Source organism: Orcinus orca, chromosome 12 (genome assembly GCF_937001465.1).
Source record: "Orcinus orca chromosome 12, mOrcOrc1.1, whole genome shotgun sequence".
Classification (NCBI taxonomy): Eukaryota; Metazoa; Chordata; class Mammalia; order Artiodactyla; family Delphinidae; genus Orcinus; species Orcinus orca.
In genome coordinates this window covers 27,809,431-27,831,278 of record NC_064570.1, presented here as the reverse complement: position 1 = coordinate 27,831,278, position 21,848 = coordinate 27,809,431, and the positions used below count along the sequence as shown (strand labels likewise).

The following is a 21,848-nucleotide window of genomic DNA, read 5'->3' as shown; positions in this document are numbered from 1 at the left end:
TAGCATGTGAGTTGAGATGCGTTATAAGTACCAAAAAAAGAATGCAGAGTATTTTCTTAATAATTTTTAATACTGATGGTGCATTGAAGTGATAATATTTTAGATATATTAGGTTAAATAAAAATATTGTTACAATTAGGGTTGTCGGTTTCTTTTTACTTTTTTAAAACACAGCCACAAAAAATTTTTGAGGTAGATATATGTGGCTGGCGTTAAATTTTATTTGTCAGCAGTAGTCTACAGAAAACTCAATTATCTATGTATCAGGGGAAAATTACAGGTAATATCACTTTTCATTTTATTGATAAATTTTAATTTTTTGACCAGACTGAGTCTCAGATTCTTCATTACTAAGATCTTTCAGGGATGCTACTTCCTCTGAGACAGCCAGACAGAAGGCAAGAATGTGGGCTTTTTGTTTGTTTTTTGTTAGTTTGGTTTTGGGGTTTGTGTGTGTGTGTATGTGAGTGGTAGGAATGGAGAGACAGGGGAAAGGCCTAAAAAAATCCTGAAATGGACATAACTCTTGAATTAAAAGCTATGTTCAGTCTAATTCAGTGCCTCAAATATTTATGAAATATCTACAAAGTGAAAGTGACTTGTTACCTGCAGGTTAATAGAACCCAAAATGCTGGTCTCTGAGGTGCTTATCATAAACCATCGAATCAGCATCACCGAATTCTGCCTATTAAAAACGCAGATTCCTCAATTCCAGGAAGGTTTATTGAATTGGAGTCTATCGACTCTATGGAATCTAGGATCTATTGAACAGACATGGTTACTTAGGAATCTTGCATATTGAATGGTAATTCTTATGTCACTAACAATGAGACCCACTGTTCCAGAGGACCAGGCAGAATGAAACAAAGGTTAAACATAAAGTAAGCACTCTGTTAGAGGCATTGATTCACAGTGTGCCCTGTGGTGACATATGAGCAGTGGACTGTTCTGAGGACATAAGAATGATATGAGGCTATTAGGAGTCTTAGATGTAATGCTAAGGATTTTGATCTCTACCCTGTAGGTAGGTCACTTTTTAGCGTGAAGGGGACATTGGTGGAGGTGGTAGGGGAGGCATGTGTAGTCTGAAAACAGTTTCCAGATGACCCTGATATTCTGGTCCAGAGCCACTGCTATAAGCAGGATTTTAAGCAAATGAAACTAAATGAGATTTAAGCCATCCTTAAATGGCTTTTAAGGATGCTAGCACAGCATCAGGGGGCTGACAAGTGTCTAAACTGAAGTGGTAGTAGAAGGGATAAAAAGGAGGGAAACTTGGATAAATGTTAAAGAAATAAGTTTAGCAGGAATTTGTGCTTGATTGAAGGTTGGGGCAGAGAGAGTCTAGGGTGACTTCCAAGTGCCTGGTTTGACTAACTGAAAGGGAGGCGATGCCTTTCACTGAGAGAGAACACCAACAACTTAGCCTATTCTGATTTCAAAACTTTGCTTGGCATGTTCTTTGGAATGAGTCATTCTATGCAAAACCTTTTGACAGTCTTCAAAAGAAACCAATAAATCCATAACATGGCACAAGACTCTATACCACTACGCTGGAAACACATCAGGTTTTGCATTGATAACATCTGTTCCCACGTTACATTTTCAAAGAAACCTATTTACTGTGAAATGCTTTTAGGATTTGAATCAACATTATCATCATGAAAATTCTGATATTTACATACTGAAAGGTATCTTTAAGTACACTGCAGTGAGTTTTTTTTAAACTTTTAAACATTAATAACACCAACTTCATATATCGATATATAGCAAATTGTGAATTTTAAAAAGTAATAGTCTGAAGATAAAAAGTATCTTCTTTCGGGCTTCCCTTGTGGCGCAGTGGTTGAGAGTCCGCCTGCCAATGCAGGGGAAGCGGGTTCGTGCCCCGATCTGGGAAGATCCCACATGCCGTGGAGCTGCTGGGACCGTGAGCCATGGCCGCTGAGCCTGCGCGTCCAGAGCCTGTGCTCCGCAACGGGAGAGGCCACAACAGTGAGAGGCCCGCGTACCACAAAAAAAAAAAAAAAAAAAAAAAAGATTGTAAACAATTTGATATAGTTTCTTTAGAGGCTATTTTTCTTTAGAGGCTATTTTCTTTATGAAAAGTAAAATGTTTGCTTAACACACAGGAACTGAGTATATAGAAAGTCAGAAGATACACCCCTCTCCTCTAGTTTATAATCAAAACTCAACATGCGATAAGGCACATCATAAAAAATAAAGACAGAGAAAAGAGATAAGTAAATATCAAAGGAAGGTAACGTAGGCCATATGCTCAATAAAAGGCAGGGAATAGAGGCATGAACACAACTCACCGGTGGGCACGCTGATTGTGGATTAGGGAAGTCTAAGAGGATTTCAGAAGAAAGGTTGGGCTTCAGCGGGGCCTGAGGGATGGGGGGGGGGCACTTATGTAAACAGAGAGGAGGAAGGAAAGCATTGCAGGCAGGAGGCATGGTGTAAGCAAAGGCCCTGAGATTGCCAATGCTTTTTTTGGGAGGAAGCAGAGTGAACAGAGCGTGGCGGGAGATAAGGTTAGAAGGGAGGTGTGTTGTAAAGCAGAACGACACTCAGCCAGTGCGCCCAACTGGAGCTATACAGGTTGTGCTTAGCCAGGCCTTCTGATTGGTCGGTACATGAGCCATCCCAGTTATTAAATGCCATAACCCCCCGGGGGTAGGCCGAGTAGGCACAGAGGCCAGAGCAAGCTCAAGACAGGGAATGCCAAGTGGAGGAGTTCAGGTCTTATCTTCTCAATATTAGGGAGTCAGTTATGGGATTTTAACATACGACTGAACTGCCAAAAGTGGTTAGAGTGAGATTGACTCGCTTGTGGTGAGTTGAGAATGGATGGGGGAGAAAGAGATCATAGGGGGGAAATTCGTTGATGCGGGGCTGTTATGGTAGTTCATGGTGAAGTAATGATAATCTAGGAGAAGGTGGTGACGATAGGAGTGGAACAGAGGCCTTGAACGATCAAGAATCATCTAGCAAAATGCCCCGTTCCTTCTGCAAGCTCGTGCTTCACACAGTGCAATAAAAACAAACTGTGGGGGCTTCCCTGGTGGCGCAGTGGTTGAGAGTCCGCCTGCCGATGCAGGGGACACGGGTTCGTGCCCCGGTCCGGGAAGATCCCACATGCCGCGGAGCGGCTGGGCCCGTGAGCCATGGCCGCTGAGCCTGCGCGTCCGGAGCCTGTGCTCCGCAACGGGAGAGGCCACAGCAGTGAGAGGCCTGCGTACCGCAAAAAAAAAAAAACAAAAAAAAACTGTGGAAACATTGTCAGGTATATAGAGGTAAAATGGGAGACCTAGGTATTTTGGAGGAAAACAGAATATTAAAGACTGGAAGCACCTTTCAAGCTCTCTCCTGCAATCTCCACATTTTGAAGGTTTGGAATATGAGGCTCAGAGAAATTGCCGTCTGCTGTATGTTTGATGACCTGCCTTGCCCACCTTGTCATTTCGTTACTCTCATAAGCCCCTAAGTGTGACTGTTGTTTCTGTTACAATTTCTATTAATAACAGCTCTTGGGCTTCCCTGGTGGCACAGTGGTTAGGAATTCGCCTGCCAGTGCAAGGGACACAGGTTCAAGCCCTGGTCCAGGAAGATCCCACATGCCACAGAGCAACTAAGCCTGTGCGCCACAACTACTGAGCCTGAGCTCTAGATCCCGCGAGCCACAACTACTGAAGCCCGCGCGCCTAGAGTCCATGCTCCCAACAAGAGAAACCACCGCAATGAGAAGCCCGCACACCACAACAAAGAGTAGCCCCTGCTCGCCACAACCAGAGAAAAGCCCACTTGCAGCAATGAAGACCCAATGCAGCCAAAAATAAAATAAATAAAATAAATTAATAATAAAAAAAAGATTTTAAATGCCAAAAAAAAAAAAATCTCGTTAGTTTGTTTACTGACTCTGAAAGCTGCTAGTTTACATTTACTACACATGTGGAGGAAGTATGGAGAGGCAGGAGGAATTGGCCACGAACAGTTGTGAGAAGAGAGGGGAGAAAAATTACTTCTGTAAACTGGTTTTGAGGACTTTCTCCCAAAGCTTTGAAAAGACAGGACTGCCACTTGGGGAAAAGTTACTGTCTAAAGCAAAAAGAGGTGAGGTCTTCATCCTCTCAGAAGCGATTTTCAAACTGTCCTTCACTACCTGTAAGCAGGGCACAAAAACAACATAGGGTTCCTAACCAGGATGTATTAACAATAGAATGGAATGGGTTGGAATGGAATGGAGTAGAATAATGTGAGTCATGATCCAAAATGTTTGAAAGCCACTGCCCAATAAATACTTTTTTTCAAAGTAAAGGAAAACCGGGACTTCCCTGGTGGTCCAGTGGGTAAGACTCCATGCTCCCAATGCACGGGACCCGGGTTCGATCCCTGGTTGGGGAACTAGATCCCGCATGCATGCCACAACTAAGAAGTCCGCATGATGCAACGAAGATCCCAAGTGCCGTAACTAAGACCTGGCACAGCCAAAATACATACATACATACATACGTACATACAATAAATATTTTTTAAAAAACATTCTTTTTTTTTTTTTTTTTTTGCGGTATGTGGGCCTCTCACTGTTGTGGCCTCTCCCATTGCGGAGCACAGGCTCCGGACGCGCAGGCTCAGCGGCCATTGTTCACGGGCCCAGCCGCTCTGCGGCATGTGGGATCTTCCCGGACCGGGGCACGAACCCGTGTCCTCTGCATCGACAGGCGGACTCTCAACCTCTGCGCCACCAGGGAAGCCCTAAAAAGCATTCTTTAAAAAAAATAAAGCGGGCTTCCCTGGTGGCGCAGTGGTTGGGAGTCCGCCTGCCAATGCAGGGGACACGGGTTCGTGACCTGGTCTGGGAAGATCCCACATGCCGCGGAGCGGCTGGCGTGAGCTATGGCCGTTGGGCCTGCGCGTCCGGAGATGTGCTCCGCAACGGGAGAGGCCACAACAGTGAGAGGCCCGTGTACTGCAAAAAAATAAATAAATAAATAAAGGAAAACCTTTCAAAGTCAGCTGATAAAATACAGAATCCTATCAAAAGAAGAAAAGAGGGGCTTCCCTGGTGGCGCAGTGGTTGAGAGTCCACCTGCCGATGCAGGGGACACGGGTTCGTGCCCCGGTCCGGGAGGATCCCACATGCCGTGGAGCGGCTGGGCCCGTGAGCCATGGCCGCTGGGCCTGCGCGTCCAGAGCCTGTGCTCTGCGACAGGAGTGGCCACAACAGTGAGAGGCCCGCGTACCGCAAAAAAAAAAAAAAAAAGAAGAAGAAAAGATAATAACATTTATTTATATATATCTAGAAACTTTCTTTACTTCCCAACAGGTCTCTCCACCTAGCTCCTACACTCAGTCTCAACCTTGTCTTTCAACCTCTTAAATATTCTCCAAAGACTTTCCCTTGGCCATCTCTCTGTACAATGCCTATTAGCAAAGCCAGGCTATACCACAATTACTGCCTTCGCGCAGATAACTCTTAACTGTTGTAGCATTTGCCACTTTTTATGGGGCAAATACTCCAACCAGAGCCAATTTCAAGCTACTCACACTTCACTGAACACAAAATTGGAAAGAAATGCACATTCGCATACATTACATCGTATTTCCATCATGCAGAGGTAATAGAGATAAACTCAAAAGCATATTTAACGGTGAAATGTAGTAAAATAATTAGGAAATGATGAGTTTTTAATATTTATTATCTTTTAAAATCTATTTAATTGTAGGTTTATGTAATTTAGCATTTAATAATGTCCGTGTCTAAGGACTGGCTCCCAAAGCTTTGCCCCAGGACACCGCTGTCCCAGCTCGACCTCTCCCACAGGCTCTGATCCCACACTCTCTACCACCTGCTCACCAGCTCTACCCGGATCTCTTCCAAAAGAAACCACAAAGTTAACATACCGAAATCTAAACTCACTTTCCTCTTTGAATCTCCTTAGCACTCACTTCTCTTCCCCTCTTGACTTCCCTATTTCTATTAATGGTGCCTCCAAATAGCCATCCAATCAGTTGTTACAGTCTTGAAGGTTCTGCCTCTGCAGTGTTCTTAGGATCTGCCCCCTCCTTTCCATTCTAAATAGGGTTACTGTCCTAGTCCAGCCCAATTAACTGACTGACCTCTTCTCCTACCCCTTTTTCTCACTCCAATCTATTTGTGACACTGTTAGATTAAACTTCCAAATGCACCGCTCTGATAATGTAGATCTTCCATTCAACACATGCACTCTGACCTGGCCTTCAAAACTCTCCTTGCTCCAGGAAATCTGGCCACCTCCTTATTCCCTGTGCTTGGAATACATCTTGTGGTTCCCGATCATGTGCTTTTGCTCACAGTTTTCCCTTCCTCTGGAATGTCCTTCCCACATCACACACAAAAAACCCCTCCTACCTTTTATTTAAGACAAAGTTCAAATGGCAATGAAAATATGCGGTTTGGTTGTCACAGGAATACACATATAAGTTTATGAAGATCTGGAGGTTGAAAACAAACAGGAAATGCCAAACCCAGTAATCCTTTAAGGATACAATTTTTTTGGTCACCATCCTGTATGGAGGCTCTGTGAAACATACTGCACTAAGCACTTCCCCATTGTTATTACTAAAAGGTTTGCTGTGAGCCAACATGAGGTTTATCTCAAACCTATGGATTTCAATTATACATGCTACAGCTGTCATTCATTAACTGAAATGATCAAGCATTGTCTGTACTTTAACCATTTGGTGTTTACTGTAATTATTTCCCTCTTAATGCTCTGAACCAAATTGGCTTGAGGGGGTGGGAAATGGTGGGTGGTTAGAGACATGGGGCCCCTGGGGCCTGGTCTGTCACCACCATTGATCCTCATTCATCTTTGGGACACTGCTCACAGGTATTACAGATCCACCATGTGCCCAGAATTGCTCAGCAGTCAGAAGCAAAAACGCTGGAATCTACATCTTTCTTCTGTCAGCCCTTCCCCTCAGCGTTTAGAGTAAAATAAAATGCTTTAAGTGCTTACTTTCTGGAGGAGAAGATGATCATAATGATGACCAGCGTGTGATCAAGTTATTCCTTTTCTTTCAAGTTTCAAATATGAGGCTGAAGTTTAGTAGTAAAGGAAGAAGAAATAGGAGGCCATGGCCCAGTGGCCACTGGCACCAACTTTCCCATGGACCTAAGTTGTCTTGGGTTTCTGAGAGCTTGATTCCTTAGCCCAGGAGAGGTGAAAGAGAATGAGGTAGGGGAAGGTGGTGAGAGGCAACAGGCAGAGGGAAAAGTGTTTGGAAGCAGGCTGACTTCACTCTAATACCAAGATAGTCAATGACTGATTCAGAGACGGCTTCCGTGAAAACTGTTTGGATACTTCTTAAAAATGCAGAGTTTCCTGGGCCCTGCCACAAACCTATGGAATCATCTAGTCTCTAGGGGGATGGCCTGGGACTGTGCATTTTTCATGGATACACTTAGTGATTCTTATTCTAAAGACTGAGGATCACTGGTTTAATGTTGTCCAACTATGGCCTGCAGGCTGGATATGGCTTTCAAGCTAAAAATGGTTTTTACATTTTTAAAGGGTTGTAAAGAAAAGAAAAAGAAAAGTAGAAGAAGATGCAACACAGCCCCAAAAAAGTCTAAAACACTTGTTATCTGGCCCTTTACAGAAAAGTTTGCTGACCCCCATCTAGCACATTGCAAATAAAAGGCTATATCTGAATTTAGATCTAACCGAGGCCTGCCACACTAAAATAACTGATGCAGCAGATCTTTAAAAAAAAAAAAAGATTTTGATACTAATGAAATATATAATGTTGTCATCTAAAAATGCATTTGCAATAATTATAAGTGGGGAAAGGAAATGTATAAATATAGTTACAGTTCATATTCTGCAATGTCTTTGAAAATACATTTTCATCCATACAAGAATTTATAATTCCATTTGATTCTATCCTTCCACATACTTATCAGGTGGCAATATATCCCAAATTAGCCTAGTAAAATCATTGCATGCATACTCTTTATCAGACTATATTTGTCCCCATCCATATTTTTGTCACACATATGAGGGAAAAAATGTAAACCTAAACTCCAAAATGTCTGGGGAATGACAATATTATAAATTCTCAAAACAACATGTATGAAAATGATGCACAAAGGGAATAAAGGAAATAAAATTGAATTTGGTATTTTCTACTTAAAAGGAGTTTAAGAATCATAGACCACTTCCATCTCCTAAAAATCCTGGGAAAGAGGTGGTGAGCTCACTTTGGGAAGGGTTCAGACACTCTTATTGTGCCAAACAGGCTCAGCATTTGGGAATCATGCCAGTTAGATTCATAATAATCCCAAAGACAGATGCAGTTACTTTAAGGGTGGGTTCTAGATGTTTGTTCTAGGTATTTTTTTTTAATTTGTTTATTTTTGATATGGAGAAAGAAACTTTATTATAGAAACTAGAAATAAACATTGGCTTTTAAAATATATTAACTTGCAAGTGACTTGTCTTTCAAGACTGTGAACTGAATTATCTCACAATAATTTTGTTTCAGTGTTATTTTTTTTTCCTCAGGGAGAAAGGAATGTTAAAACCTAACTAGAAACTAACACTTTTTGATAAGGATTTAAACTATATTACAATGTTAAGAAACAAAGTTTAAAACACCAGATAAAATCTTGAAACCAAGCATGCTTCACCATTTAATAAAATTGTGACTCATTTCAGTAAGAAAATGCTTTTTTAGTAAGAAAAATGCTTTCTGAGCTAAGTTTGAACTGCCGGGGCACATGGGACACTCACAAACCCAGTCAGCAGAAGTCTCAAACTCCTATAAGATTAAAGGAAAAATAAATTAGTGTGTACAGAGAATGAAAAAAAAAAAAATCCCCGATGGTACAAGTGTATAAACGGAAGTAAAACTAAAACTCCCCTAAAATCCCCCAATCATCAATCCTTATAAATTCAGCACTTATATTCTCCCTCTGCTTCTTCGGGAGCCCCTACTTAGATGAACACGAAGGTCTTTCGTGATTTTTATCTCGTAAAACAAAGAGTCGTAAACTATGCTCAACGTGGATACCGACCTCCGTATCACAAACTGTTGAACTTTTAAAACCATGCAAGCACACGTGGGGTTTCCTGAGTTCTGCTGGGGGCGGGCTGTTTGGAACCCTGTGGATTTTGCAGGTGTGTAATCCAGGGCGCGCGCTGCATTCTGCACGGGCAGAGGTGTGTGGTGGGCGCCGCCTGGGCCGGGCAGGGTGGGTGGGGCCGGGCGTGTGCCCCGGTGAGAATGAAGGCATGTGACAATGCGAAGGTGGCGTGTTGGCTCCAGGATCTGGGTGGAGAGTGAAAGCTCCGCCGGGGTGCGCCATGTGTGAGCGGTGATAGCTCCAGCCCCACTCGTACTTAAGTGTCTTTGGTCATCAAGTTAAATTAGACATGATCTTTATTTAAAAAAAACAAAAACAAAAACATAGCCAAACATTCTATGCAAACGTATGCTCCCATCCCCTACTACCTATCCCCCAATCCAACATTGCCCCATCGCCAGGGAGCTGAGTTTTAAACCCTGCAGAAAATCCAATCTCAAATGCCGGAGTCCCCCACCCCCACCCCCACCCCCCTTGCCGCCTCTGCGACAGTGAGGCAGAGCCCGGCGAGCTCGGTTCGGGTGCCCAGGAGCAAGCCGAGTGGGGCGACGGCGGTGCGGCCACCGAAAAGGAGGGGAGGAGGCATCAGTGGGACGTGGCGCGACCCCGCGCGGCCGATGCCGCGGAGCGGGTTTTGCTCAGGAAAGGGCGCCGCCGCGGCCCCCGGCCGCCCCTCCCTGGCCCCGGGCTATCCGCCCGCGCGCCGCCTGGGCCTCGCAGCGCGCCAGGAGCAGCTCGGCGGCGCGAGAGCCGAAGGGGAGCGGCGGCCCCGCCGGCCGGGCAGCCCGGCGGGCGGCAGACAAGGCTACCGCGGAGGCGGTGGACAGGGCGCGTGCGCACTGCAGGGGCGCCAGATTTGGCGGGAGGGGGAGTGTCCAAAGCTCTTTGTTTGATGGCATCTCTGTTTACAGAGTTTACACTTTAATATCAACCTGTTTCCTCCTCCTCCTTCTCCTCCTCCGCGACCTCCTCCTCCTCCTCCTCCTCTTTCTCCTGAGAAACTTCGCCCCGGCGGTGCGGAGCGCCACTGCGCAGCCGGGGAGGGACGCAGGCAGGCGGCGGGCAGCGGGAGGCGGCAGCCCAGTGCGGTTCCCGCGGCTCCCAGCGGAGCCCCGCGCCCGCCGCGCCATGGCCCGGAGACCCCGGCACAGGTAACGGGGATCCCGGGCGGGCGGCCGCGGGCGGGGGCGCGCTGGGCGCCAGGCGCCGGGAGAGCAGGTGGGAAATGGTTCCCGGATCTTCTGCGGGGCTGTCAGATCCTGCGAGGACCTAGAGCCCCTGCCTTGGCAGCAGAAGCCGCTCGAGGGACTGATGAATGGAAGAGCCTATGCGAGAAACACATTAGGACGTTGGGAAGCACGCCCTGCGGCTCATTTTGCAAGTTGCACGGGGGTACGTTCTCTCTAGGGGGAAAAAAGCACGTTCCAGCCGGGGGCAGAGCGGTGCCCACCATTCCCGGGGAGCCCACTAGGTCCCTGGCTTGATGCCGCGGATGTCGGCGAGGGAGTCGCAGCGTAATTGCTGGATGCATTGCGATATGTTTGGACTTGGAAGTGCAGAGCATATGGCAGATATAGGGAAAATGCCGGATTGTATAGTAGCTGCAGGTAGTTCATGTAAATTTCATTCATTCTTTATGGAGGCGAAGAAGAGTGTCAGCTGACAGGCGGCTGGAAAGAAGATTGTAGGGGAGGAAAGGGTCTCTACATCTGCAAATTGTTTTAAGCCCTGGTTTTGAAGGTTCTAATCATTATTCTCTGCGAGGCTTTTACTTCTAAAGCAAACATTGCACACCCGCTCCCACGCACCCGCGACGCACATGTCAACCGCACTTGGGGAGGCTCGCCGGGTATCTTGAATGAAGTGCCCTTACATTTCGGCCGGAAGGAGGGGAATAGGGAGCGGAGGAGGAAAAGACTGGTCCGAACTGTCACTTGCTGAAGCTCCCGCTTCCACCAGTCTCTGGACTTCCCGGACTGGACGCGCCGGAGCTCCCTGCGGGTGGCCGGGTGTAGTCGCTCGCTCGGCGGCCGTCACGGTTGCCACTCAACGGAAAGGGACTGAGGCGGGCAGCACCCAAGGCCGCTGCCGCGCAACCGGGACGCAATCCCCCGGAGCTCTTCCCCTGTGCAAGAGGTCCCGGCGCGGCGCGCGCACGTGGACCCGGCCGAGGTCGCCGTTCCTCCCCGCGCCCAGCTCTGCAGCCTCAGGTCGCCCTGTCGGAGGAGGGGAGACGGGACGGACCCTCGCCAGGAGGTTTTGGGAAAAAGTCCCCGGAGGCAAAGTAAACCCACCCTCTTTTCCTCGGGTTTTTTGATTTTCTTTTACTTATTTGTTTTCGAATCAGCGATCACGGGTCCTCTTGCAGAGCTAGGAAGTTGCAAAGAGCGTGGGTGTGGGCCCCGCTGCAGCACCCTCGGCCGGGCCTGGCCGGGCGGGGAGCGGCACCAAGGCATGGCCGGGTGCCGGAGAAAAAGGGAGGCGACTTGGGGGGCCGCTGGCTCCCTAAGCTTCGTCCAGGGCCCGGCCGCGCGGGGCAGGGGTGCTGCCCATTAAGTGGTTTCACCTTCGCCCTTGGGACTTAACAGTAGAGCAACGGAGGTCACCTATTTTTTCGAGAGCGGAAACTAGGAGGAATAGGAGAAGGAGGGAGCTGGGAAGGGGTGCTGGGAGGAGGCGCGGGGGAGGCTCCGCGCCCCGAGTTCTCGACTGTCCCCGCGGGGCGGGGCCGCGCAGGTTCCCTGTGGCTCCCAGGTAGCAGAGAGGGGAGGCGGCCAGGAGGGGCGGGAGCCTTGAACCTGCTTCAGGGGGAAGAGAAACCCGGCTGCGGGCTCGAAGCCGTTTCTTGCAAGGCGAACGTCAGCTCGGCAGGGATTATTAACCAGGTCAGCGAAATGAGTCTGAACCCTGTTTCTAGAATCACAGTAGCGGCCACAAGGCACTTCCTCCCGCTCCCCTCCCTTTTCCCAACCCCCAACACTTCTTTTCTTTTTCGTTTCTTTGCACGGTTTGTTTCCTTGACAGAATGTAATATTCATAGTCGTACTCTTGTAACCACACCAGGTCTAGCAGGTGGGGAGTCGGGTGCATCAAGCTTGAAATCAGCCTTTGAGAGTCTTCTGACTGTTGGGTCTGAGATCTTCTCAGAGCAGATAAAGGAAAAGTTATTTCAGGTCCTTAGTAGAAATTAATCATGCTTAGACGACCCGGACAATTTAGAACGAGGAAATCTCATGCAAAGCTCAAAGGCGAGACCCGCGCCTAGCCTGCTGATGGACCCAGGAGCTGACAGTGTGAGCAGCCCTGGGCTCCCCCTGCTCCCCTCATGGCCTTTTCAGGACCTGCGGAAGTTGCACACCAAGTTTTCCCCGAGACTTTGCTTTTGCACATCTCTGATTTTGCACATTTCTGCTTAATTTTTAAGAATCATGGAAGATGTGGAATTATCCCTTATTAGCCCTGGAAAATACCTTACAAGTAAAATCCAAGCCCTTTGTATAGGCGAGCAACTGAGGTCGTGAGAGAGAGGAAGTGATTTGTCCAAGTCACGCAGCTAGGTGGAGGCAGAACTAGCACCTTTGCCTCCAGAACCCTAGTCCTGTTTGATGTCTATTCTCTCTCACCTGGTGTAGGCTGCCCCCTATGGGCAGCTGAATTTGTTGCTTATTCCTGAGTGTTGATCTGTTGCCCAGACAGTGGTGTCCAATTACTGATTTGGAAAACCTAGTCCTCACACCAAGGGAGGGAAAGGGGGAGGTGGTGGAGGGATGAATTGGGAGATTGAGACTGACATATATACACTAGTATGTATAGAATAGATAACTAATAAAAACCTGAAAAAAATATATAGTCCTCAGTTCTGAAAACGTGATCTCCAGATCCACCCAAACCCCCAAAGTTGAATTCAGTTGAATCTATGACTCCACTTTCAGATTACTCTGGTTTTCTTGGTATCCCTGATATTTCACAAGGGTGCCACCTCACTTGGGGGGCTTTCCAAGGAGTTCCCTATGAACCTTTCAAAAGCTCTAGGATTATAACTTTTTTTTTTCCACCTTATGATGCTTGTGCTTTTTATTAAAGGGAAACTACTGTAATTTTTAATCAGAAGTTGGTTTAGAGCCCCTTGTTGACAATGTGAAACAGGATCAGGCTCTTGTTTAAAAGGATAGGTACTAAGTGAAAGATGGTTATAGATTATAAACACAGTTTAGTGGTCTTTTTTGTGGTGGCGTTTTAAGTTTGGATCACATCCTACTTATCGCTATGCATCCTGGACCTTCAGATTCTTTCCCAAAATAATAGTTTTAAATTATAAGAACCTCAAATTCAGGATTTTGGGTAAGCATTTTTGCTTGCTGGTAAGGGATGGGTAATATATACTTGTAAGTTACTTTTGGAAGACAAAACCTGATATGAACATACATTTTCCTTTTAGAATAATGATCTGCATTATGATATTGCTTTATATCATTATTTTTATCGTTCTCAGTTTGATGGAATTCTCAATATTACAATTATAAATTTTAGTAAATTTTTAAAGATAGTATAATTTTTCCTCATATCTTAAGTTTTATAAGTAAAATTATAACTAAAAGTAAACTTGCTGTAAAATGACTCTCACCTATCCATTAATAAACATTACATATAAAGTTACTTCAAAAGTCATCAAAATTTATAGTTTTGCTCAAGTAGGTAAAAGAAAAAACTCTTTTGAAAACAGTAATGGGTTCCTTTTAAACCCACCTGGGGGAATCCCTCAGTTTTGAATTAGGTACATTTTAAGATCTTTCAAAAACCATTCAGTCAGAGGTAGAAAAAACATGAGTAAGATTCTGACTATCATGTGGCCTAATTATTCACTTGGTTACTCTGGAAACTGAGGATTGTAAACGTGGCCACAAGTTGGATCAACCTGGCCTGGAGTTTTGAACTGTTTGGTATTAATGTTATCTACAAAGCAGTTTGATCACTTGATCATTTATCCTTTGTCAGGTTTTTAAATCCTTTCCTTTTAGATTCTCTTAATCTTCTAATCTTTAAGGGATGACTATAATTACATTGTTGGGTGCATTACTTCTTGAATTTTTTTCTCTTAATAAAACACCAGTCCCATTAGGATAACATAATTGAGGTTTTTTTAATTGTATTTGGGAAATATTACTTAAATGATGGGACGTATACCAAAGGTTTTGCGAGTGTACTTATGTAAAGGACATGGGCTCTCGTTCCTTTTATTGTCCTTAACATTAAGTTTTAAACTTAAACCTTCATTGGTTGGAAGGTTGCCAATTGTGTAACTTGTCACTGGTCTAACATTAACAGCAGGTTTAAACACGCAGAGCAATAGAAAGTACCAGGTCCTTTGCCGTATCTGTGGATACCAATAACAGCAGAACCAGTTTACAATCCTAGAGCAACAGAGTGCCAAAAACAGTCTCGTTATGCAAGTTTTCAAAGTTTTATCTTCGTAACCTTTGAAAAGATTGTTGAGGAGTTTTGGTGTAAGTTTTGTAATCCAGTCGTTTGAATCCTCTTGTTTCAGTCCACATCTGCCCATTTTTATTTCTGCAGCATCTACAGTAGTGACGAGGATGATGAAGACATTGAGATGTGTGACCATGATTATGATGGGCTGCTTCCCAAGTCTGGAAAGCGTCACTTGGGGAAAACTAGGTGGACCAGGGAAGAGGTAACTAATCACGTAATCAAAACATGGGGAAAAACCTAGAGTGCATCCATTTATAAAGGACAAAATTTCAGCTAAACTACAGATGTTCAAACTCCTTAGCGGGCTCTCTGACTCTTATCCTAGCCTGCCTCACCACTCCCCCACATGGACACTATACCATCCTTTTCCAAACTTTTTGCAGTTGTTTGAAGGTCCCCTCCTCACTTTGTTTTATCTGTGTTTCCTTCTGCCTATTCTGTTCTTGTCCCTTTGCCCCACAAATTCTTACTACTTCTTTTTTTTTTTGGGTTCTCGGGCCTCTCACTGTTGTGGCCTCTCCCGCTGCGGAGCACAGGCTCCGGACGCGCAGGCTCAGCGGCCATGGCTCACGGGCCCAGCCGCTCCGCGGCATGTGGGATCTTCCCGGACCGGGGCACAAATCCGTGTCCCCTGCATCGGCAGGCAGACTCTCAACCACTGCGCCACCAGGGAAGCCCCTTACTACTTCTTCATCACTTGTGAAGACATCACTTCTTCTGTGAAGCCATCCTTGGCTTCCCCAGACAGGTTGGATTCGTCCTCCAACCAATGGATACATACATGTTCTTATTTATTGTTGCTGTAATGTATATGCCCCCCCGCCCAGTAGACTGTAAGTCTGCTGAGGGCAGAGCTAAACGTCTATTCATTTTTGTGTTCCCTGAACCCAGAATCGATTGCCACAAAGTGGAATATTAACAGATGTTCCCTGAACAAATGAATGAATTGCTATTTCCAAAAACAAAACAAAAGAATAAAGCAAAACACTCACAGAACTTGTCTTGTTATAATGGGTTCATTTAACATTCTTGATATATAATATTACACAGAGGAATATATGTGGATGTCTGTTCTGAAAGCATTCAAAAATGGATGGAGGTATGTCTCCTTCTCACCTCTGTTTGTCTGCTAGCTTATCAAATCTTGATCTCTATGGGAATGGAAAAATGCTTAGGAGGCAAAATTATTAATGTAAGAGAAAAGTTGCTTTTTTCTTCCAAGTTCTTTAAAAAAATTTTGCTACCAATTGTAGAAGATTTCATGTTAGAATAAATGGTATTGACTCTTCTTCGGTTTCATCCTGTCCTCCTTCACATAAACCAGAACTCTGATTGACAGGCAGACGGGATTTCCAGTGAGGTCCATAGGAAATCCATAATTTACCTATGGAAATTGTGCACTTGGGTGATTCTCAGCGATTTAGAAGTTCTGTTTGTAACACTGGTTTCCTAATTGCTGTGACTGTGTCATAGCGAGGACTCACATTGTGTGTGAAAGTTACCTTTGCAGAAACATGAGGATTCTCTTTTGCTTGAACATGTTTGGAAAGACACTTGTGAACTGAAAGAGTTCACCCTGACGTTTAGCGTCTTCTGTGTTCTAATAAGTTTGGTCTCATTTAAATTGTCAACACATTCATACAAAAGCTGAATGATTTTCTTACATCATACATGCCTTCGGGTGTAATTAAGAAAAGTGATCTTACATTTTTTTATATGAAAGAGGTTGAACTTACTAAATGTTAGACTAGAGCTTGAACTATTTCTTACTGAGAGTCTATCTATTGCTAATAGTTCAGTGTCTCTTACGTCAAACACTGGCGTTCATTACTTTTTTCCCACAAAGTAAAAATTTAAAAGTTACCATATGTTAAACATTCAATGCGCCAGGCATTATGCTAAAGTTTTGCGTAATTAACTCATATAATCCCCAAATAACCCTGCTGACATCATCGTTTCCATTGTACAGATGACAATACTAATGTCCAGAAAAGCAAAATGATATACCCAGGTTTATACAGCTAATCAGTAGCTGAGTTAAGATTCAAACTCTGGTCTGACTCTAAATAAATCTATGCTGTAAACCAGTATATCACCTTAATATTTGTTGAATTTGGTTATTTTTGAGAGATTTTTTTTGGTGAGGGGTTGGTTCCCCTTTAACTCTAACTTGAATAGAGTTGTACAGTAAATGACTGATATCCTAGGATTACCTTTAAATGTCTTAGGATGAAAAACTAAAGAAGCTGGTGGAACAGAATGGAACAGATGACTGGAAAGTTATTGCCAATTATCTCCCGGTGAGTTAGTAATTTTTTTCTTTCTGTAAAAGGAAATCTTCTCCCAAAGATTTAAATAAGATATTGTAGGAGATGATATTAAGACATTACATATTTGCTTGTATATAAGAAGTAAGGGAGAAATGCCTTATCTGTAACTTATATTTCTTTTGTAATGCATATAATTAAAATTTCTAAATATATTTTTAAAGGATTTTTACAATGTATTTTAAACGTTTGCTTCTTATTTTATCTTTTAATTTTTTAGAATAATATAAATTAGCATTTTGATGATTTGTTGTATGGTAGATGACTAAACTCATGGTACTTCCCCCAAGTCAGCTTCTTTTAAATTTCCTATTTTTTCAATAGCCATAATTTTGGTACCCTGGTTTAAAATTTTGGCATTCCTTTAGGCTTATCATACTCCCCCATCCCCTACAATCAAGCGAGGATTAAGGAATCTGGGATTCCTTTGTTTATTCTTCTCACCGTTCCGTATGTTCGGCCCCTTTCCCTCTTCTCTGGCCGATTGCATTGCCTTCATAACTGGCTTTCCTACTTGTAGCTTTCCACTTTCCCATACATTCCAGACACCACTGACAGATGGAGCTTCATAAAATGCAGCTGTACTTTACTTTTCAAAACTAGCAACAGTAACTTCGAGTCTCACACATCAGGTAAACTGCCTGGCACATGAGGGCCTTCCCATATGCCTCAACTTACAGCCCCAGTTCTGTTTCCTACTTCCCCTCTGTAAGCAGGTTTGGTTGAATTCATTTCTGCTTTCCCTCCTGAGGGCTTTTGTCCCTGGTGATGCCACCTCCTAAAATGTTCTAGCCATCCTTCAAAGTCCATGCCAAGAGCTTTTCTGTACTCCTTCTAAGGAAACATAATTTCTCCTCCTCAGAAGATGCTCCTTTTTCCACCCCAATATCATTTTACTTTGGTCTCTTCTTGCATATGAATCAAATTCTGCCCTCTGTTAGTTAATTATATATTTGTCTTTTACTTCTTACCAGACTATAAACTCTTATAAAACAGGGCCTATCTTTATTCACCTTTGTTCTTTCCACAATATTAACACTTGTGGTCCTAAATTGAAGCACATCTCTTAGTTTGAATGGGAATCAAACTTGAGTCATTTAGAGTGGGTTTCCATAGAAGTCCAACATCAATAAGGAATCGCTAAGAAGTTCTAATCCATGTGGGTACTTCCAAATGCAATACACTGAGGTTAAGGTTAAGTTAAATTGACAACCAGGTATACAGCACGATGATCCTTTAGTTCACATGGCAGGACTATTTCTCTGAGGATGCAGAGCTTCTAATTTTAGATGCAACTTTGATATATTCTTTGTATGTTCTTTAGCTGTAAATAATGGGCTCTCCAGATATGCCCTAAACTATATTCTTGAATGTTTTCACTGCATATTGTCCGTGTGTGATTTTTATTACAGCAGTCTTCATGTGCTTATCACATCGTATCTGTATGACAGTGCACACTTTATCTTATTTGCCTAGAATCGAACAGATGTGCAGTGCCAGCACCGATGGCAGAAAGTACTAAACCCTGAGCTTATCAAGGGTCCTTGGACCAAAGAAGAAGATCAGAGAGTAAGTTCTTTCTCCGTTGGTGTGTGAATCACAATTATGAATATTCCCCAACATTGTTGACTGTTTCCCAACTTGAAGAAACAGGTAAAGTGTGCAAACAGGAAGCAGAGGACTCCATTCCCATATTTCCCATGAATGAAAGAGGATTTTTAGAAATTCTAAAGATCTTGTAACATGAAGAATGATTACACTGACTCATTACATAACATTAAAACATAGGTTATTTTTGTGTGTTTATCTGAAGGTGATAGAGCTTGTACAGAAATACGGTCCGAAACGTTGGTCTGTTATTGCCAAGCACTTAAAGGGGAGAATTGGAAAACAATGTAGGGAGAGGTGGCATAACCACTTGAATCCAGAAGTTAAGAAAACCTCCTGGACAGAAGAGGAAGACAGAATTATTTACCAGGCACACAAGAGACTGGGGAACAGATGGGCAGAAATCGCAAAGCTACTGCCTGGACGGTAATAATATGTCAAAAAATATATTGATTGGGAAGAATGAGGGAGTGGGTATTGAACATTCTGCTTTAAAATGTATGGTGAGTGAATTACATTTTATCGATGGTAAATGTTTCACAAGATAAACTAGATCCATAACTTTTACAACTGGAGGAGATCTTAGAGTTTACCTGGTTGAGGACTTCCAGAATCCACCCAACAGTGAGCTTGGGCCAACTTTCCTCAGCCTCAGTTGCCCCATTTGCAAAACGGGGTATAACCTACTTCGTAGGGCCAATGCTAGTATCAAGTAAAACAAATGTCAGAGCACTTTGTAAACTACGAAACTCTAAACACATAGAAGCAAACCAAGGGTAGACAGTTTGTCTTTGGTCTGAGTTCACACAGCTTGTTAAGTGACCAGAAGGAATTTGGCTACCATTTTCCTGATACCATGTTCATTTCATTATACCACTTGGCTTAATTTTTTCTTTTGAATAAAGAAAGATTGTATTTCTAGAATTATCATACTGCTTCCAGGTTTTTAAATAATGTCATTGTTAAGCTTTCTTTTTAATGAACAAAGCACGAAAATGACCTCATTATGAGGGATATCTATGGAAGCTTATTTTTGTCCCACTTTCCCCATTTAAACAGTTTATAACGGATGTCATTTAGTTTGGAAGATACTAATTATAAATCTTACATTAAAATATTGTAGGATAGGAAACATTTTAAATATTTTTATTCTTGAGCTTCATAACCCCAAAGTGGAGAAAGGGTCATTTCAAAGAAGGCTGTGGCTCTCATGGTCTATGCAGTGTTCTCTTGTGATGTTCTGAAACATTTCCTCCCTCCTGGTTCAGTATAAGCTTAGAGAATTCAAGAGGTTGATAAAAGGAGGCCTTTTCTCCCATATGGTCTGAAAGGATATGCTGTTAATTCTTCCAAAAATTTAAGGGGCAATTGAACTTCCTCTTTCTTTAGCATACATTCCCCCACCCCCATCGAAATAGTAAAAGGGAGGCTTAAAACGGTTTTTTTGAATTGAGAAACTGTTTTCCTGAGAATTGAAAAACCTTAGTAAAAATGCTTTGCAGTTTGAAAATATATTGGGGAGTTAGCCTCTTTCCCTTCGGGATCCCACTTTGCATTTTCGCCTCTGGTTATGGTTCCATTTGCCTGGTTATGGAACCATTTGAGGTAGTTTTCAAAAGGTGGGAATTTTTTTTACTCAAAATCTCTGGCTAGTGCTATTCTAGATAAAGAGTAGACGCTGAAACGGCAGCAACGTAATTATTGCTCACCAAACTTTACTGAGTGCCTGTTGTGATGTGTAGGCCCTGCTAAGCCACACTCAAAGGAGTAATTTTCTAGAACAGCCAGAACTTTAAGTTGTATTAGAGTCTTGTATCACAATCAGAATAAACATGAAGGGTGTTTTATTGGAAATATTCTTAACAAGAAAACAAAATGGCTAAAAGATTTCAGCATTTATAGAAAACTATATAAGTTCCATATTATGTAATTTAGAGAAACCTATCAATTTTTAATTAGGTGATAGTGGAAGCATGATTTTTAGGAGGCAGAGAAGACAGAAACGATTAAAAGGAAAAAAACACTCGTAGTGGACCAAAAGAAAGGGTCTCTGTTAGAAACAGTTTTCTGTCAATTAACTGTAATCTGAATTGAAATTTTTGTTTGTAAAATGTGTATGTGATATATTTCTGTGCAGAACTGATAATGCTATCAAGAACCACTGGAATTCTACCATGCGTCGCAAGGTCGAGCAGGAAGGTTATCTGCAGGAGTCTTCTAAAGCCAGCCAGCCACCAGTGGCCACAAGTTTTCAGAAGAACAGCCATTTGATGGGTTTTGCCCATGCTCTACCTTCAGCTCAACTCCCTCCAACTGGCCAGCCCTCAGTTAACAATGACTATTCCTATTACCACGTTTCTGAAGCACAAAACGTAAGCCATTCCTCAGAATTTAGTTTAATGAGAGAGATGTTATTTTAGCTCCAGGTAATAATGGTACCTTTCAGGTGCATACTTCTCAGCTTTCATGAACATGACCATGATCACGATCAATCGAGAGGGGTAGGTGTTGTTAGCCCTGATACGGATCCAGAAATGAGGATGTTAAGTGATTTGTCCAGGGTTACACAGCTCATAGAGATAGTACAGACTAAAACCCAAGTTGTTTGCTTCTAACTTGCTGCTTCGAATCTAATTTGGGAAGTTAGCTTTTGGATGTAAATTTACTTATCAAGGTACTGCTGAAGAAGAATGGGGGTATGGAGGTGCAGTTGTATCTAATACTTTTCTCTGCTCAAATGAAAAGTGAATGTAATATTACATTTAAAGAGGAAATAGTTTGACCCTGAAATTTAACAGATGATTGTAAGTTCAATTCTGGTAGTGATCTAGCTGAAGTATCTTAATTTATTCATTCAGTAAGTGTTTACCTTCTTACTGTGAATCAGGAGCAGTTTTGTGACTGACATCTGGCATCTTTTGTCTTCCTTTGAATCGGTGTGATTCTTTCTTCATTTCTTGATATTTATATTTATGGACAAAAATCTTCAAAATGGGTGGGAAAAGAAGAATAAAGAGAAAAAAATCAAGAAACTTGAATCTTAAAATCAGCAATAATAAATGGTGAAACTTATCCAAGAATTCAGAGCTCATAAGCAAATTCTATGCAAAACATATTAGTAGCTTTTACTCTTCTCTGTCTGTTCCATATATTTGACTACAGACCTTCCTGACTGGTCTCAGGTGAATGAACTATCTTAAGAGGTGCTATACCCTTTCCGAAAGCTCATAATAATTCACAGAAACATATTTTTATTTATAAACAGCTAGTGCCATCCGTTTTTACCATCA

The 21,848-nt window shown here is 43.1% G+C and overlaps 1 protein-coding gene across 5 annotated transcripts in view; it reads left to right on the top strand.

Annotated features, from left to right (window-relative positions):
• Positions 1–9,846: 9,846 nt before the first annotated feature.
• The window catches only part of MYB (MYB proto-oncogene, transcription factor), a 35,044-nt gene continuing 23,042 nt past the window's right edge, over positions 9,847–21,848 (top strand). Inside the window, exons 1-6 of one of the 5 annotated variants that reach the window (XM_004263790.3) lie at positions 9,847–10,284; positions 14,708–14,825; positions 16,852–16,923; positions 18,427–18,519; positions 18,764–18,984; positions 20,696–20,930. In XM_004263790.3, the coding sequence (XP_004263838.1) occupies positions 10,262–10,284; positions 14,708–14,825; positions 16,852–16,923; positions 18,427–18,519; positions 18,764–18,984; positions 20,696–20,930 (762 nt within the window). In that variant the 5' untranslated portion in view covers positions 9,847–10,261. Of the gene's footprint in view, positions 10,285–10,551; positions 11,418–11,887; positions 12,019–14,707; positions 14,826–16,851; positions 16,924–18,426; positions 18,520–18,763; positions 18,985–20,695; positions 20,931–21,848 lie in introns of those variants that run through there. The other 4 variants (XM_004263794.3, XM_004263792.3, XM_033406706.2 and 1 more) reach the window with 4 other exon arrangements.